The 18,541-nt window shown below is 39.4% G+C and overlaps 1 protein-coding gene across 2 annotated transcripts in view; it reads left to right on the forward strand.

Annotated features, from left to right (window-relative positions):
* Positions 1-18,541, forward strand: part of ATP8A2 (ATPase phospholipid transporting 8A2) — a 281,480-nt gene that overhangs the window by 166 nt on the left and 262,773 nt on the right. For both annotated transcript variants that reach the window (XM_042839218.1, XM_042839220.1), the window contains exons 2-6: positions 81-225; positions 13,130-13,229; positions 13,820-13,918; positions 14,746-14,791; positions 16,801-16,841. In XM_042839218.1, coding sequence (XP_042695152.1) covers positions 125-225; positions 13,130-13,229; positions 13,820-13,918; positions 14,746-14,791; positions 16,801-16,841 — 387 coding nt within the window. In that variant the 5' untranslated portion in view covers positions 81-124. The remainder of the gene's footprint in view (positions 1-80; positions 226-13,129; positions 13,230-13,819; positions 13,919-14,745; positions 14,792-16,800; positions 16,842-18,541) is intronic.

An 18,541-nucleotide genomic window follows, 5' to 3' on the forward strand; every position in this document is an offset into this window, starting at 1 on the left:
TGGATGGATGGATGGATGGATGGATGGATGGATGGATGGATGGATGGTGGCCCCGCGCTGACCGCCCCGCTCTCCCGCAGGACCGGTGTGTTCCCCCACGGGATACAAGAAGGCGGATGATGAGATGTCCGGAGCCACGTCTTCGGCGGATCTGGACGAGGCGCCAGCCCGCACCATTTACGTGAACCAGCCCCAGCAGAGCAAGTTCCGCGACAACTGGGTCAGGTACGGAGCTCCCCGCTTCTTCCTGCGCGGGCGGCTGCCGTGGGCACGGAAGGATCCGCCGCCCCTCCCTGCGAGCACCGCGCGGTCCGGCGGGGCGCAGCTCTGCGTGTGCGATCAGAGCGCTGAGCCCGCGGAGCTGCTCGGGTGGGTTTTGGAATGGCAGTATCTGGTTCTTAGGTGCGGCAGGTGACTTGTAGAAATGTAGCGTGAGGTTTGGGTGAAGCTGGCTGTACAAACTCCATGCAGCGTACTCTTCAAAAATGAGTGATGCTCAGACTCAAGGATAACTTAGACGAAGTGTAACAAATTGGAAGGAAGGAAAAAGCAAGTCTTAACGGGGCAGGAATAGCTGAAAAGTTTACAAATCCCATTTCTGTGCGTTTGAGGCTGTGGTCCAGTTGTGTTTGTAACAAAGACCAGTGGGAATTGTCATTGGCAGTCGGAGCCCTTCCAGTATAAGTGTGTTTAAGTGTCGGTGCGATGAACGCCATGCTGTTGTGGGTTAGAAAGGTGAGAAACAACCACTGCCACAGGTGTGTGAGGATGTGTAAGGTGCACAAAAACAGTGCTTTTTGGTTAGTGAGGTGAGCAGATGGCTGCTGTCATGAGCAAGGAGTGTTATTTAGCAGGCGTCCGTTGGTGCAGATGTTTGGGTCATTGTTCAGGGAATGGTTTATACAATGAGTGCCTTTGTGAAAATACAAAAGAATTTTATATCCTGTTGAAATGATGGTTTTTATTGGCTGTTTTATTGCATGTATATGATCAAAGGCAATTTGAAGAATATTATCTCAAAGATTGCTGGTCTGTGTAGTGCAGTGACTTGCACATGATTTTCTAAACAACTTTTACTTATAATATGCTAGCCTACAAAAGCCTATGGCTTAGGAGGAGTTACAGTTATAGATTTTCATCGTGTCTTGTTTTTTGTACGTGGACAACACCATCAAATGTTTTTTCACTTTTTTCTTTCTTAAATATTGTATTAGTTTGATGCCTTTTAGGGATAGAGTATTTGTATTTTTCCTACTTCACAGTAAAAAATGAGGGGATGAAGATTGGCTTAATGGCTGTTTATGAGGGTGGGTAGTGATAGGACAAGGGGGAATGGTCTTATATTGAGACAGGGGAGGTTTGGGTTAGGTATCAAGAGGAAGTTTTTCACTCAGAGGGTGGTGATGCACTGGAACAGGTTGCCCAAGGAGGCTGTGGATGCCCCATCTCTGGAGGCATTCAAGGCCAGGCTGGATGTGGCTCTGGGCAGCCTGGTCTGCTGGTTGTGACCCTGCTCATAGCAGGGGGTTGGAACTAGATGATCTTTGTGGTGCTTTTCAACCCAGGTCATTCTATGATTCTACGGTTAACACGTAGTTCAGGTTTTTCTGAAGGTATTCAGTTTTGATCTGGTGAAACTGTATGGAAATGTAGGGTGTAACTATGTTACTAAGAGTTACTTCTTGCTGGCCTTGATGCCAATGCTTGAGCAAGCTGTGTCCAGTTTGCAGTCCAGATGCCGTCCTCTGGCACCTAAGGGGCATTTCAATAGCTGTTGGAACTGACTTCACGCTGGTTTGCCTCCAAACTTGGGCGGCTTGATCCAGGAGGAGTGCTGGTGTAAGTAAGGGTAGGACAAGAACAGGTAGCATGATGGGGAAAGCAGAGATGTTTGCGTTGCCTAATTAGCAATCTTAGCTCCTCTGCTTCACTTAGGAACAGATTCCGCTTTGTAACTGCTTGCTCCTGGTTACGAAGGAAGCTTTGACCTCTTCCCAGCAATTTTTTAAAGGATGACAGCCTTTCACTGTGGAGTTAGATTTCTCCCCTCAGCTCAGTGGAAACAAAGGAAAGGTGATGTATCCTTGTACCTCTTGTGGTTCTAAGGGTGTCTTTTGTGCAGTGTGAGTGGTTACTTGCTTGTGTATATTGCTTCTTCTCTTCAGTACAAGTCCTGTATTTATTGCCTGTGGACTCTTGCTTACTGTGTCCAGCTTCTGGATTTCTCAGTGCCACTGGAATTGAGGATGTGTATGAAATGTCATTGTGTCACAGTGTGGAGTGCTGTGTAAGCAGATAAACATCTGTATATGAGGGCTTACCGCATTAAACCCAAGGAGATGGGGAAGCTTTCTTTTAGCATTGTGTGACTTCTGACTGTCAGTTTTTGATAGTTGTCAAGCATTCACAGTGTGAACTTGTGAATGCTCGTAGGAAGCTTTCCAAACCTTGAGGCATTATATGGAATAGTTTGCTCAAAGCTGAGCAAAACAGAGCAGGAAACAGAGCTGGATTTTCTTCGAGTTGGAAGTGTTCTAATTCATCACAAATATGCTTTTTTTCTTGCTCTCTCTTCCAGGAGAGGGGCAGTGTTAAAAGTGAACTCCTATGGTTTTTTGGGTTTTTTTTTGCTTGTTTACTTGTTTTGTGGGAGAAAATGGAAAGTGATGTATATATCTGTGTATCTATGTCTATCCCTATTTCTGATTTTGGGCAAGTTATGCAAAACAGGAAATTCCTGAGTACAGCTTAGAAATTCTATGCAGTACTAATGCAGAGATGAAGCGGATGGCAAAACAGGAGGACACTGTAAGATATTAAAGTGTGAGGATGCGGAAGGAGGAATTTTTTTCAATCCTTTTTTTCTCTCCCTCAACTTAATGGTGTGAGTAAGTGAGCTTGTGAAAATTTGAGGAGTGATGGTTGGATATTTCACTGCACATTTCAGACTTTATCAGAAGATATTTTAAAACTCAGTGGCACAACTTTTTATGTGTTGTGTGCCTGATTTAGTTCCTTTGTAAGGAACTTTGGTTCCTTACATGTATCACCATTCTTCTTTGCACTGTAGCAGCAGTAACTCCTTCTGTAGAAACACCCTATGTGTTTTCCCTGTTAACTGTGTTCCATTTGAAAATCTATGTCCATGTGTAACTTTGTTAACCTTCTAATAAAAGGTAAATAGCGTTCCATTTTTCAGCAGAAAGATTTTAGAAGCTGTGAAGTATGCAGAAGTGGAACAAAACTAATTACTGTCCAACATACCCTTAGCTCCAGTGTTGCATTCTTGCACTTATGAAAGCTAGTTAGTAGCTGTTTGGACTTGTTCAATATACACAACTTAGGTATGTATCTGTTTATTTAATATGGCTATTTCTGTGTATAAATTTTAAGTTTAATATGAAGTGAAACAAGTCCACATTCTGAAAACCTGCAGCCTTTCTGTATGGAGCTCTATGCTCCTAAAGGCAGTGGTTGTAATCTTTAATCTCAGGCACTGAGCACTGATGGATGAAAGTCTACCAGCAGCTGTCACAAGCCTAAAACATCGTTGGCTGCAGAAGTCTGGTCACCTATCTCACACTGTCTACAGAGACACCAGCCTGCTTTTTTTCCTCCATTCTTCTCAACAGGCTATGGGAAAAGGCTTTCTTTCTTTGTACTTATTTAACATACTTTCTCTTCTCTGTAATCCAGGTGTGAAGAACAGAATAATATGAATCATTATTTCCAACCTGTACCTGGAGTGACTGAGCAGTGACTGATTAGGCTGGTTTCTACCCAATTACAGCAGATCATTGTGGTGTGAAAAGAGCTATTGCAAGAGTGGCAGCTGGGCTGGCAGTTCTGACTTGAAACATTTTTTGCTGAGTTTGATGGTCTGCCTGTTTCAATGACAGTACCTTATTTTTGGTTTATAATGTGATTGATTTTCTTAACAGTGAGGGAGATGACTCAGAAGTCTTTATTTCACAGTTTGAAAGCAAACTTGAGTAGTGCCTTGGAAAAACAGAGGGTGAAGATGGGGCGTGATGATAGCAGCTGAATTGTGTCAATATTTCTGAGATGTATGAGGTAATGGCATAAATATCTACTTAACATATCCTCACTGGTGTGCAGGAGACTGGTTTATTTTGCTTAACAAAGTGAGAATGTTCTTCAGGATCACTTTTCACTGAAGTAGAATTCCTTGGTATTCCTTACTAATATGGGAATTGGCTCTGAGTTCATTAGCTTATACTGAGTACTGTACTGAAACATTCTTCCAATGCATGTGGTAAGTACCACCAGTGGAGTGGTCTAAGTCACTCATTTGTTGCAAATATCTTGATGCTGGCATTAAAAACAGCTATTTTTTATTTTTTATAAACAGAATTTCTCCTGCCTTCTTTATCCAAGAAACAAAGCAGCGCTGAAATTAATTCAAAGTCACTTAAAACTCTAAATTTTAAAAAAAGAAATCCCAAACACCCAAACATTACAAGTGTTGTGATAACTGCTTTCTGCAGTGTTCCTGTATTTCACACTCAGTAGTGCCTTTTGGTGCAATTCTGAGCACATCTGAGGCAGGACTCGAGGTTCAGCCTTGGTGTGTGACTTGTAGGAGAGCAGGCCACTAAGAGCAAAATTCTATTCCATGCATTTAGTGGATCGAGAAGTCTTGTTGAAAAACTTTCCATCAGAAGAGGATTAGATGGCTTAATCTATTAAGAAGACCCCTCAAAATGCACCAATATCCACAAAATCCATTGTTTGGAGAGCTGTGCTACCACAGCTTGAATCGTGCTAGAAAAGTGAGCGAGAAGTAATTGGTTTCCACTTCTGAGCTGTGCAACATCTTAAAACTTGAAAAAATCTTTGAGAAGGAATTTCTTAATTCCTAAGGCATAGGTATTGCTGCACAGAACTTAGTGCTGGAAGCTGCAACAAGGCTGCTAGTCATAACACAGCAAGACTAGTGTTTAACAGGCCACTTAGCTGGAGTCCCAGGCTGTTCCATCAGTTTACTTACAAGGTGCTTGCTGTGACAAAGTTGTGACCACAGTCTTTGTTCCTTTTTAATTTCAGTTGTATGGAACCAAGCATTAGGTTATATGCAGGCACTATAGAAGCCACTTGCATTACTGATAAAGAGCAGTTTGTGCTATTTTGGAATGTGTGGGAAGATTTCCTCTGGTGCTACTGAAATACAAGTTGCTGGTAGCAGAAGCCAATTAGTATTGACCAACTAATGCAGATAACCCAGTTAGTGTTATTTATCTGCACTTAGGCTCTAGATTAGCTTTCCTTTTTCTCTAAAAAGTGCTTTATGTAAGTGCTTTCTGCATGAAACTACCTTATTTAGCCCATAAGTTTCAGACAAGATAACCATTTGTAGTGGTATTTGTATTACATTTGGAAATCTTTTCTGTTGTTGTATGAGTAGATTGTTTAGTGGAAAAGCACCTTGGAGTCCTTTGAAGAATGAATATATTGTCAAATTCCAAATGATGCAAGTGGTAAAATGCTATTGTTAGTTTAACTAATTCTCTTCTAGCTTTTTTAGTTCTAGGTAGATATTGTGTTCAACTGGTAAGAAATGCTGGTTTATGATAAAATATAACAAACAATTAATTCTTCTGCAGTACAGCAGTAGCAGATACTGAAATCTATCACAGTGCACAAAGATTTGGATACCATTATGGAAGGAGTGCTTTAGCCATTGGAACGCTCTCCATACTTGCCTGGTGTTGGTGATGTGTTGCTAATTTGTGCCAATGTATTTGAAATGTCAGCATCTTCAATCTTAGTAGGGTGCTCCTCTCCAGGTCCCTGGGACAGTTAAATTGGTGAATGTAGCCTGGACACGATGTCCAGATGGGAAGAACAGCTGTGAGATAGCTGTGGTGCCCCTTCACCTGCTGCATGCTCAGCTCTTTGGCATCCTGAAGGAGTTTTTTGGTTTGTTTGTTTTCTCCCAGCATCGTGGTGAATTTCATGTATCAGCAGTAGCAACACAGCATGGGAATGAAACTGGGTCTCTTTCTCCCTTTGCATAAATTCGCAATTTAAGCAACTTCCATACACCAGACCTTAAAGTTAAAAAGCAGACCGACTTGATGCAAACAAATCTGCTTTCCCACATTTGTTGAATAAATATTGGCCCGTCTTCAGCAAGATGTATTCACTTTTGACTCTGCTTGTCTACTTTTTCTACTTTTTTTTTTCCTACTTTTTTCTTCCACTGCTTTTCTTTGCTCTTTCCAGTGAAACGTGAATAGGAAGAAGTGAAGTTTTCTTGTGGTTATTCTTTATGGAGTTTGAGTGAGAATGGAGTTGATTCAGATGCACTTTTGAAGGAACAGATAGTATTTACTTCTACCACCTTCCCTACTTGTCAATGAAGAAGTAACAATTCTGATTGTTTCAATGACACTTAGAAATAATGGCTTTAGAACTGGGGATAGCACTGTGAATTTCAGATCACCATCACTTGTAGCAGGTGGCTTGTGTCTTGATTTCAGTTTTCTTCATATCAGTGCAGTGTGTTTAATGAAATCTGTTCTGGGTTTGCACAGTAACTGGATATGTTGTTAAACTCCCTTTATTGGACAGTAGTATTTCCAGGTTAATTGTTTGTCAGCTCAATTTTATTGAGCTGTACTTGCCAGCAGGGCTGCATATTTCTTTAGTGACGACCTGACATTGTTGGAGCTTGCTAAAACAATGTGGTGCCTACAGAGCTTTTAGAGCTGTTTTCTAAACATGCTTTGTTCAATGCATTTGTTACTGACAAATAGCTGGGAGTCTTTTCTCTTCTCTATAGGGATTGCATGAATAGAGAACAAATGGAAAGGCCTTGTCTATTTGTGTGCTTTAGGAGAATCCTCCAGCGTCCAGGATTTGGAAGTAAAAATGCTACACTTCCATTAAATGTGACCACAGGGCTCGGGTTTTTCAGTTTAACTGAGCATAAGCAGTCATGCTAGTGCCTGCAGTGTATGAAGGCTGCCATGAGCGTTGCTGTAGGAGAACTTTCTACTGGAAAAATGCTAATTTTGGCAACGTTAGTTAGCTTTTGCAGTTTCCCACTTTCTACATGTGGCAGAACTCCTGCCACAAGGAACTGCAGGTTATGGAAAGCTGCCAGACTGTTACCTGGTTGTCAATTGTTCTTACTGAGCTAGAGGGGAGCAGGATTGTCAGGCTCCAGTGGACAGCAGTTCACAATACATGTTCCAGCACTTCTAGCTTATCACTGCTCTGTACAAGGTTAACTACCTGTGGTACAGGTGATACCGGTGAACTACAAGTGATTGAGGATAAGCTTGTTGCTGATGCAGCTTCTGAGGATGTGCAGATAGCTCAGCCAAGCAGGGCTTGTAAAACTCAACATCAGTCCTGAGATGTCACTTATGCACTAGGATAAGTAGGACTGTTGGCCAGAAGTAACAAAGATAATCAATTAGTACTGGTAATATCCATCTAAATAGTTGCTCACAAATGTACGTACTGGCAGAAAGCAATGCTATGAACAAGGCATGACTGTGAAGCGAGTGGGTGTTTTTCTCTGGTAAGAGAGGGCTTTTCTAAGTATGGCAAAGAGGCGTGATTGGATTTTTGGATATCACAGTTGTAGAACAATTTGCCATTGCTTCAGTCAGTGCTGCTCTGTGCCTTCCCTGTGCCCTGCTTTGCAGCCCAGGCAATGGTGGTGAAAGTTGGCTGGCAGAGGAGATTGTGGGCTGATGTGATACCCTGAGACATTTAAACTCGTATGAAATGGCCTTTTTCCCCACATTATATGATATGAGAAGACCTGTGCACACTTAAGATGTGATCACTTCTTTCTTCTACAAAGGCAGAACAGATTTCTAGAAGACACAGTGATGCCTTTTGTTACTTCTGGTGGGAGCCCAATCTGTAAACAAAGGAATCTTTGCTCTAAGGGAGATCTGAGCAGGCAATGAGGTCCATGGGATAAGAACTGTCCCTTTGGTTGAAAGTTTTTTCAAGTTACTATGCACTGCAGTTTGAAACTGCAAGAAATCTTTTTTTGTGTACTTCCAAAGTTCAAATGCTTTAATTTTAAGATATGTGAATATTCCTAATCATTTCTCATAATATATGGGTAATTCAAGACAGCAGATTCATCCCTCTTAAATGGCCTTGCAGTGGTTCTGTTGGAAGATGTTTCAGAGCTTGATGTTTAGATGGCTGCATAAAACAGTGCTATAACAAAGTTGTGACCCTTTTTATTTTGGGGCAGTATATAATATAAGCTGCTTTTGTGCAAGATGTCAGATGGGCAGTGATGTCTCCACATCTGAGTGATGGACGTGGTAGCTTTTGGTTCTTTGCCTTGCTCTGGTCATGCAACTCAGCCTGGAGCAATCACAGCCTTTAGGATCCAAGCCTTGCACTTCAGGGCTGCTATTATTTTCCCTCTTTTGTTCCTGAGCCTGTCTCAGACTTCCTTCAGAGACGGTCTCAAACTGTCTCAAGTACTGAAGCACAGCATGCCCTTTCCTCAGCTGATGGAAGTATACAGGATTACTGATGGAAGTTCTATTCTCAAGGATTCACTTGACAGAATGAAGGGAGCTCCATGAGACTGGAGGCTTCATTTGTTCAAACTGAAACTGCTGTCTGCCAAAACAAGCCAGCATGGCTTGCTGAGGACCTCATTTCCTTTTCAACAATAATCACTGCAGAGACTTGTAGGTAATTGCTCTTTATAAATCTTTCATCTCCCTTTTCGGGAATTTGTAAACATCTGACTTTTATGTCTCCTGTGTCAGTTTCATCATTAAAATAACCTTCCACACGCACAAGGAACCAACCTAGCTAATAGTCTTCATGGCAGCACTGTTTGTTGGTGGGGTTCTGTGTAAATGAGCTTTCTCTGCACCTGCTGTAATAACTGTGTGTTGTTCATCTAGTTAAATGTCATCTGAATTACATAGTGCTTGCTGCTGTGCTTCCTGCAGCAATAACAGCTCTGGAGTTAGCTTGTTTTAGTGCTGCTTCTGTACTTAAGAGCTGATGCAGAACTTTTGTAGCCAACATCAATCTTGCTGTTAAGAGATGTCATGTGCCTCCAGGACCTTAACATGCACACGCAGTTCCACTGAAGGCAGTGTCTGAACCCTTAATTCAAGTAGATCTTCTTGATTGATTTTTCCTTCCGCTGTTCCAGAGAACCTGACCTTTTGAACGTGTTAGTGGAAACCAAACCTGCTCGGTGAGAGGAGTTCAAGTCCTTAACGCTCAATTACCCAGCCCCCCCGTGGTTCAGATGTCTGTGACTGGCTCTCTTTCTGCTTGCTCTTGCAGACTTACAAAAGCACTGACATGAAGCAGTGCTCGTGCTTCAGCTCTCGCATGCGAGAATATGTCAAGGTTTTTGTTTTTAAACTGTGGAAGGGACAGTTGTAGGTGAGTGCTGATGAGGAAAGTACTGTTACCTTGTCACTCTGGAAACAGGACCACCTGTGCCTCAAAGAGATCTTGTTCTCTATGACATGAGGAGTTGCAAGGTGAAGTTAATATCTGTGCTGTTAACAAAGAAAACAAAGCCCCACCTCAGTGAAGGACTAGAAATGGATGATTGAGAAATGGTAAAGCTGTACTCAAATGCCTCTTGCCAGTATGCACTTGCTTCTAACGTTTTTGCCTTTATTACTGGTAGTCTTTGTATCTTCAAGAGTGATTCGTAGAAAAAACATGGGAAAACATGGCTTTATGAAATATTGGGGATGGATATAGGGATAACGGTAGCTTATGGTGTTGTTACAGAAAAATTACCCATTAATAAGTGAAGTAAATATATCAGAACACAGTTAATGAGTTTCTCAGCTTGCTGCTTGCTACTTTTTGCGTAGATGTTATAAGAAAAAACTCATCTCTGGTATTTTTTTAGTAGCATAAGAATGAGCTAAGGTATATGAGGGACATACATTTTTCCAAATTATACAATGGTTGCCTTTCAAAGAAATCTCTGTGTTTCTGCCAGGGAGCAGGGCTGGACTTTGAGCTCTACTGATGTGAGTCCAAACTCTTTCAACAGTGTCAGTCCCACTTTGCTCTGCAGTGTAACTTGAAACGTAACTTACATGAACAAAGTTGCAGATATCAAGGAGACAAATCTGTTGTAATGTTTGTACACCTGTTTAAGCATGAAACCCCATAGGTGGGCAAGGTGTGCGCAGTACACAGCTGTTGCTTTAGGAAATGCCATTTGTTATTTAGTTTTCTGCATATGCTCCACTCCTCTCCATGAGCTGCAGACCTGTATAGTGCCTGGCACCCGGCTGCCAGAGCTGCAGTGTTGGGGCTGGTCAAAGGGCTAACCTCTGTATACTTGTCCTTAGTGACCAAAAATGTGCTCCAAATGAGCTGGTAACAGCTGAATGTGTACCCCTAATTAGCCATACCTATTTTATTCTAAGCATCTGCCATGTTACTTAAGTAACAAAGTCCATGGATATAAGGATTTAATGCATATCAAGTTCACTCAAAAATGACTCGTTGTGTTGATGTTAGCATAATCATTAGAATAAGAGCATGGTTTGGAGCAGTCAGCTGCAGAAGTTGATAAATGGTAGAATGTTATAAATGTTTTGATATGATTACAATTGCACGAGTTCTGGCTCCTATAAATCATAAATTCTATGGGCATACAATCTCAAAATAAAAATGTGTTCCAGCATTACATTATTCTGTTCCACTAGCTTGGTGGCCTGTAGGGCATTATATGTAGTTGTAATGTATCTTTGAAATCTGCAAACTCTTATTATTGTTATTTTTTACTTTAGTCCTGCTTGGGGGATTCACTTCTGGGGTAGATCTGAACTATTCACTTGATTAAAAAATGTGTTAAAGATGCAAGGCACTGCTGAAATTTGTTTAATTATGTTCTGTATTATAGGAAAGATATTACACTTGAGATTATGTGCATGTAACTTCAAATGAAGGAAAAAAAACAACTTGGAAGTAATAAATAGCATTCAAGGAAATAAATTCTCTTCATTTATACAACAAATGTTCTACTTAATCTTTTAAATGCAGACGTGTATTTTTATTCAGTTGGTTTTGTTGGTGTAAGCTGTGTGGAAGCCTGATCCCCTGATATTTCTGTAAAATATCACTTTGGGTATTGAGTATTGAGTAGTAGCAAAAGGAGCCTATACCCTGTAGTTTTAGAAATGTTCTTACAGTCTTTTTTTCTTCTTCTTCCCCATTTCTTTTTAGAGATCCAGTTCAAGTAATAACTGCTTTGCATCAGACCTGGCAGGCATCTCTAATTGCTTAACAAAGGGACTGCATGAAATGGAAATGCATCTCCCGCAGTCAAATAAGATGTAACCTTGATTGGTTGTATTTCATCACACCTGCACTAATTCTACTCTGGTTTCCAAAATGGAGCTTCATGTAACAAACTGTGCTATCTTATCTCTTATAACTGTTTTGTTCCGGAAGGTGCAACAGTCATTATATGGCTTAGAAGTGCAGACGAGGAAAGGCAAGAGGGAGAAGAAAATGATTAAAGCATGGAGAGTGCAGTTATCTAACTTTATATGTATGAAGATAACTAAGACAACCCTACTAAATTGTCTGGTCGAAGTTGTAGTAAGAGTTTTGTTCATAGCAATCAGTTGTGAAAGACAGAACAGGTAGGCAGTGCATTTCATTTTATTATTTCATGATTTGTGATACATAGTGTTGTGGCTTGCAATTAGTCTGAAAGGCTTAAAGGTGGAAGATAACTGGAAAAACATTTCTCAGAGAGGAGCGGGCTTAATAGACTTGGGAGACTTCAATAATCATAGAGTCACTGAGGTTGGAAAATACCTCTAAGTTATCCAGTCCAACCATCCACCTGTCACCAATGTTTCCCACTAAGCCATCTCCCTCATTGCAACATCTAAACATTTCTTGAATACCTCCAGGGATAGTGACTCCACCACTTCCCTAGGCAGCCCATTCCAGCAGGTAAACAATTTTCCTTTCTTTGAAAGGAGGAGCACTGATGAGCTGTCTATTCTCTGGGAACATAAGCTGCCTTTGTTAAAATAATAAAATAAAAACCCAAAGAACATTTAGTACAGTTTGTCTGATTCTTGCAGGGCTTACGGTCAGTGTCTTGGTGGAAGACAGCTGTACCATGGCTGCAAGCACTTGGTTCTTAAGGTTCCGGCTCATTTTAATGCCCAGTGCATAAATGAGGGAAGTAATACAGTACAAAATAAAACAGAGCTGCTTTTTTAACTGTAAAAATTATTCTATTCATGTAAGGGAATGTTGTGTGCTACTTGGATAAACTGTGTCTCTCATACTGCTCAGATAGTGCGAGAGAACTCGTGCATTGAACCTATATCAAGAAAGCACCTAGATCCCCAATGTCAATATTATGTTCAGAGTGTAGGTTTGCATGTAGTAGTCTTACTCTCTTGAGCTGGTTTTGGTTACTCGACAACTTGGAGGTGGCTTATATAACTCATTGACAATTGTGTGACTGAATCTTCTTGTTAGCTTGGACACCTTTCCTGAAAATGCATTCATATTTTTCATAATAGCCATTGCTGGATTTGATGTGAAAACAAAAAATTATGTATCTTAGAGATCGGTTAGTGTTTGTAGAAAATAGAAAGTATTATTGTGAAACTGTGGATGATTATTATGGAAAATTGTTCATAACTGAACTTGGGTTCTGAGCTAGGAGAGGAGGCGGCTCAAAAATGTCACTGTACCATTTCTGATTCTAACTGTGTTTAACTCAGCCTACCCCAGTATTTAAGATTCATGCTCTGTGAATCTTAAATACTATGTGTTTACCCCATGAGGGGTAAACACTTACATGCTTTAACCTGAGCTCATGGTGCTGCTGCTCATGGTACTGGGGTTTGAACACACATTAAGTTATAGGGTGGTTCTCCTAGTCGTTGAGGTTGTAGTGATGTATTGCTGTCTGCCTTCTGGATCTGTGTTACCTCTTGTTCTGTACGGCTCTTCATTGTAATACAGATAGCTGAATTCCTTCATATTGTACACGTCTTTACTGTATGATCTTCAAATCATTTTCTAACAGTGGCTTTAGAAGCCTTAATGTTCAGATGAAGGATTAAAATAAAAATCTTCTAACCTACAGCACAGCCAAGTACAGTGTGGTGACTTTTCTACCTCGATTCCTGTATGAGCAGATAAGAAAAGCTGCAAATGCATTCTTCCTCTTCATTGCCTTACTGCAGGTATAGTTTCACTGTTTTACTTTCATTTATTAAATAACTGGATGCAGCTACAGTTATTTGAATGTTCGTGGTCGACTGCAAGGAAGTTCTCGAATGTATGTTAAGTAGTAACATTGATGAGAAATGTACTTAACAATTGACATTAGAGGGTATTTGAGCTGTTTTTTTTTCCAACATAATTCCTAAAATCAAGCTAGTTATATTATTAATACAGTAGTATCACAAGATATGGAACTACTGACCATATTGGGAAAAACATGCATAGATTCTTGTGAATGTGCCGATATTGTAAATAGTACAGATATTCACCCTGAATCAGTGGTATTCACCAGCTGAATGCTTTTCTTATTAAGAAGAAGTAAAAGAAAAGGCCTGTACAGCAGCATAATCATATGCATTCATAGCAGTAGCTTCTTCAGGTTGGTTGGGAGCTTAGACTGGTGTGTCTGCTGAACTTAAATGGCGGTCATGTACAAATCAGAATTTAAGCTCTACCTCTTTTTCTGCTGGTAACTTTGCATAAAATGCTAAATTTGCTAGAAACTTATTTTAAAAATAATATGAGCATCTCTTTTCCTTTCTGTTTACAGCAAATTCCAGATGTCTCTCCAACAGGAAGATATACCACCTTGGTGCCATTGCTATTTATTTTGACAGTTGCTGGCATCAAAGAAATCATAGAAGATTATGTGAGTATGGATTATTATGTGGGAACTCTACACTAAAAGCATATGGTGCTTCAAAAAGCCATGAGATGCCATAAAGCTTTGCATCTCTGAAGTCTATTTAGCCATTACTGAGCAGTGGCTAAATACTTTCAAAGATGCTGACTCTACAGGAATTTCTGTAGCACACAGAGATAAGCAAATAATTTTCTGGTACAGCTTAAATGGTGAACAAAGAAGTTGTATGGAAACAAGTTGGTGTAAAACAGAACACTTATTTATACTTATTCAAGTTTATCTACTGGTGCTTTCATTAGGAAAGCCTGGCTAGAACAGGAACTGTAGAGTCCTGACAGATACGTAGCCTTTTTAGTAGGTCTCAGAGATCAAAATCATTAAAAGTGTAAAATTATCTTCAGCACAGACCAAAAGAAAATCTAGATACTGTTTATAATGACAACGTGTTTATACTTTGCAAGGTTCTGATTAATAATTTATCTTAGAAAACATTTTAAACACACAGTAAGTATAACATGTATACTCCAACTGTCATCTAAATATACTGTTGCTTTCTGTTCCCTTTGTTTTCCTTTCAAAAAACAATTTTGGATACTTGAGTTTTCTGCTGTTGATCCATGTTTGTGTCTGATTGCCAGCATGGAGAGTGGTGCTTTGAAGTTGTATTATTTTGTTTGTAAACCATTTAGATTTAGGTGATCAGTGTGGCTTTTTTCAAAACATACAGGCAAGAAAGACCCAGTGTATCTTCTTGTGGCATGTCATGTTTCTAGCTCTAATGTGTTTGGAATCCTCCATGAAATGAGCTGTAATGAAAAATATTTTTCTTGCAGAAAAGACATAAGGCAGACAGTGCAGTGAACAAAAAGAAAGCAGTAGGTAAGAATAAAGAATCTTAAATATTTGAAGTGCAAATAGTGAATACAAGAGTACTTTTTTTTTATTATATAGACTTGTGTTACTGAAACTGTCATTATGGTGGCAAGTACATGTCTTTTTGGAGTCAGAAGTTACTGGTGTGTCAGGACTGCACCTTACAAAATGTTTGATGCTGATTGTGTGGTGCCTGGGGTGAGAGGTTAGGGGTAAGCTTTTAGAATTTAAAAGCTGATTTAATTTCAGAGTTGTTTGAAGTCACGCAGATCTCAGCTCCTCCATGAAAACAGAGCACTTTTCTCCTCCTCCAGAATACTTCCTTGACTGTTCAAAATCCACCAAGGCTATAAAACTTGTATCAAAGGATATATATATATATATATATATATATGTATGTGCTGCCCTTAAAATATAGGAAGAACTCTGGGTATTCTGTGGATGTGCTTTCTTTGAGGTGTCAGCAAAATAAAAGAATAACAGACTTCCCATAAATGCCTATGTTTACCGCTAACGTGTTGAAACTGCTTGACACTGATTACCTCAAGACATCATTTTGATTTTCTTTTCCCTTAAATGAAAAGTTGTGCAGAAAATAGTAAGGATTTATTGATTGCTACCCCACAGCCACTCTGCAATCACTGGATCTTGGTGTTCTCAGACATTCCACGGTGGAGCTCTATAGGTGAAACCGAAAACAAAGCAACTTGACTTTCAGTAGAGCATCTTTCTTCCAAAGTGTCTGGACTTGGTGATCTTAAGAAGCTTTTCCAGCATAAATGATTCTGTTGCTATGATTCTGTACGTAGTTTAAGTGTCAAAAAGCTAAAGAAACACTTAGTGGAACATGAGGATCAAAACAACATGCTAGATCCATGCTTCAGTTAACAGGCAAAATATATGCAGGAGTATTTTCGGTGTGTTTTTCCTTAGTGCTTGAGCAGTTATACTGGTCATTGAGGTTGTATATTAATGAACATGAAAGAAAGCTTTGCTTTATCAGTTCTTTAAGGTATTTTTTCCTGCAAGTTTGAGGAGATGTTGCAGGTGCAATTATTAATCCTGAGAAACCTGCAGTTGTCTAGCTGTAGTACAACAGAACTTTCTGTAGATAACATTAGAGACTGCTCTTTCCAAGGTCATGCAGGCAGTTCAGTCTCATCCATTTATGGATAGAGAACATGCACTAACAAACACTTAAGAGGAAGCTTATCATAGTAATTGTGGAGAGATAGCCTAAAGAACATAAGATACTCTTATGGATCTAACTGGAACATAGCAATTGAAAAGCAATTGTTTTGGTGTAGTTCAACTTGTATTTTTTGCTTTTGTATTCTAAATACAGTTTTCAGAATATACTGCCTGAAACTGTCATCACTGTTTTTAAGAGAAAGGTTAGAAAGGCACATTTATGAGAGTGTCATAAGAGTGAAAAAATGCATTATAAGAATGAAAAGCTTTTTTATGTTCAGAGTGGAATTAAGGCATTTTAAACTTAGGTTCTGTATGTGCTTTTAGATACCTAGACTCCTCACTCCTCATACAGCTGAGTGAGGTCTAGGCCATGTCATCAGAATAGAGAGCAGTTGTGCTTACCCTCAAGCAGACATCCACTGTCTGCTTAACTATGTTCTGAATTCCACCTGTAGTGACCAGATGCTTGCTTCATTAACATACATGTAGACTTTGTATTTATCTCTGTTTAGCTTTTGATCTTTATTGTGTGGCTTCAAAACATGTTTCCTGTTTTCAGTTTCCCATAGAGTATGTTAACTTGGTTTACAGAGTGAGTTTGATATATATGAATTAAATTGCCTTTGGAAGAAACCCAACTGAAAGTTGTTCAAGTGAGCATGTGCAACTACACTAGGAGCTGAAGTATGTTGGGCTTGGAGCCAGTGTGTGGAGATTACATTGGATGTAGGGAACAGACCATGTTCTGTGCTGATAATTGTTTCAGAATTTGTCTGGTTCTTGCTTATTTATTCTGATCTAAGTTTACATTTTCTTTTCAGTTCTAAGAAATGGGATGTGGCAGGACATTGTGTGGAAAGAGGTAAATATAATTAGGGATGGGGTAGAGAGTGGAGAAATTGTTCAAGAGTTTTTCTTGCTTGAACAAAGAGGGAGGCCTAGAGTTAATATGTCCTATGGGTGCCCTGTGACTTAAGGTGGGAGGGGTCCTTTCTGCTGTAATGGTGAAAATTGCCCTGAGCAAAACCTCTGGATGCTGATCTTTATTTCTTAGTACTATTTTCAACCAAATGTTGCAAAACTGTTGTATTCTTGCTTGACAGTTAATATGTTGTGGTGTATAAATAGTATTTTCTCTTCAGTCCGTGTCTAGAAAAGTCACTTTCACTGCAACACTCTACTTCTCTTACGTATTTTTGTCCCTGTGCTAAAAAGTTCTCATGTTTTGAGGCTAATTTTTTATTTAAGTAAGGAACACAAGACCTGCTGCCACCTTCAGCACACTTGAACACAGGTTGTATTGAAACTTACTTCTGGGACAAGCTGAGATTTATTTATAGAACTTTCTAAAGTCCCTCAGCATGCAGTGATATAATTTTGTCTGTTAACTCCTCTTAAAGACAAAATGAGTTCTGTTAACTAATACATGAAGGTGAACTACAGTCTTCTGTAAACTCAGAGAAATGAGACTTACCTCAGGAGACCTAAATGCAATCCTGCTGAAGTGTTAGATTACAGCAGAAACTAAAGATCTCTGGGGATTCTGAGGCCTCTTGGTTATGGTTATTTATGCTGTTCCACGTCTTGTTTGAAGTGAAGACAATGAACTCAAATATAAGATTTGAAGCTGAGCCTGAAATCTATTTTTTTTCTTATACCCGTTGTCTTCTCAAATATTTCTTCAATTGGTCTGTATCTTGCATTTGCATATTGTCTATTGCATATGTTGTTAGGGAATAACAGTGCTATCAATGTATTTACTTTAAGACAGATTTCTGATACTTGAGGTTACAAAGCAAGGGAATTTGTTTTCAGTGGGATCCAAATAAGACTAATGAATCTGCCTGTTCAATCATGCCATCTGTTTCATTTGTAATAAATTTGTATGTTCAATTATTTGAAGCACGTTTTGGGCTGTAAGCAGTACATGGGATGCTCAAAACTGATTATGTTAGGCAGTTCTGGCTCACTGTCTTGAGAGAGTTGCATGGAGTTTTGTAGAAGGACAGAGTATATGCAATTCCTGTAACAGCTGCTGGAAACTCTTGGGTCTTCAGTACTCCAGAAGTTATGACTTTGCAAATGTCAAGTTACTGTAGGTCAGAAAAGAACTGGTTGATTGCTGTCCATCTGTAGAGACAAATCTTGTTAGTGACTGTTAGAAGCAGTGCATCTATACAGTGTTAAGGAAAGGTAATGATGACTGAGTGGGTAAGTAATATGGAGAAACAAAAATTAAGAAACTCTTATTTAATTTAGAAATTAAGAAATTCTTATTGAATTTTTTTCTTCTTCAAGTATCAAAGGTACTTTTTAACCAGGGAAGATCTTTCTGTAGGTTAGATTAGACTGTACTTAAATGAAAAAAAAAATAATTCAGATACGGGTAACGGCTGAATTATAGAAGAAAATAACTTCTACTAAAAGTTGCTGCACAATTTCATACTTTCCTATTATGTATTCTGTACAGACAAATATATATGTATGCATGTGTGTATATATATAGCTTATTTTGCCTTCAAGAAACAGGAAGCTTTGATACTAGATCTATAATCTTGCAGT

Source organism: Centrocercus urophasianus, unplaced genomic scaffold, assembly GCF_019232065.1.
Source record: "Centrocercus urophasianus isolate 14NV4802_14NV808 unplaced genomic scaffold, USGS_Curo_1.0 seq_9, whole genome shotgun sequence".
Classification (NCBI taxonomy): Eukaryota; Metazoa; Chordata; class Aves; order Galliformes; family Phasianidae; genus Centrocercus; species Centrocercus urophasianus.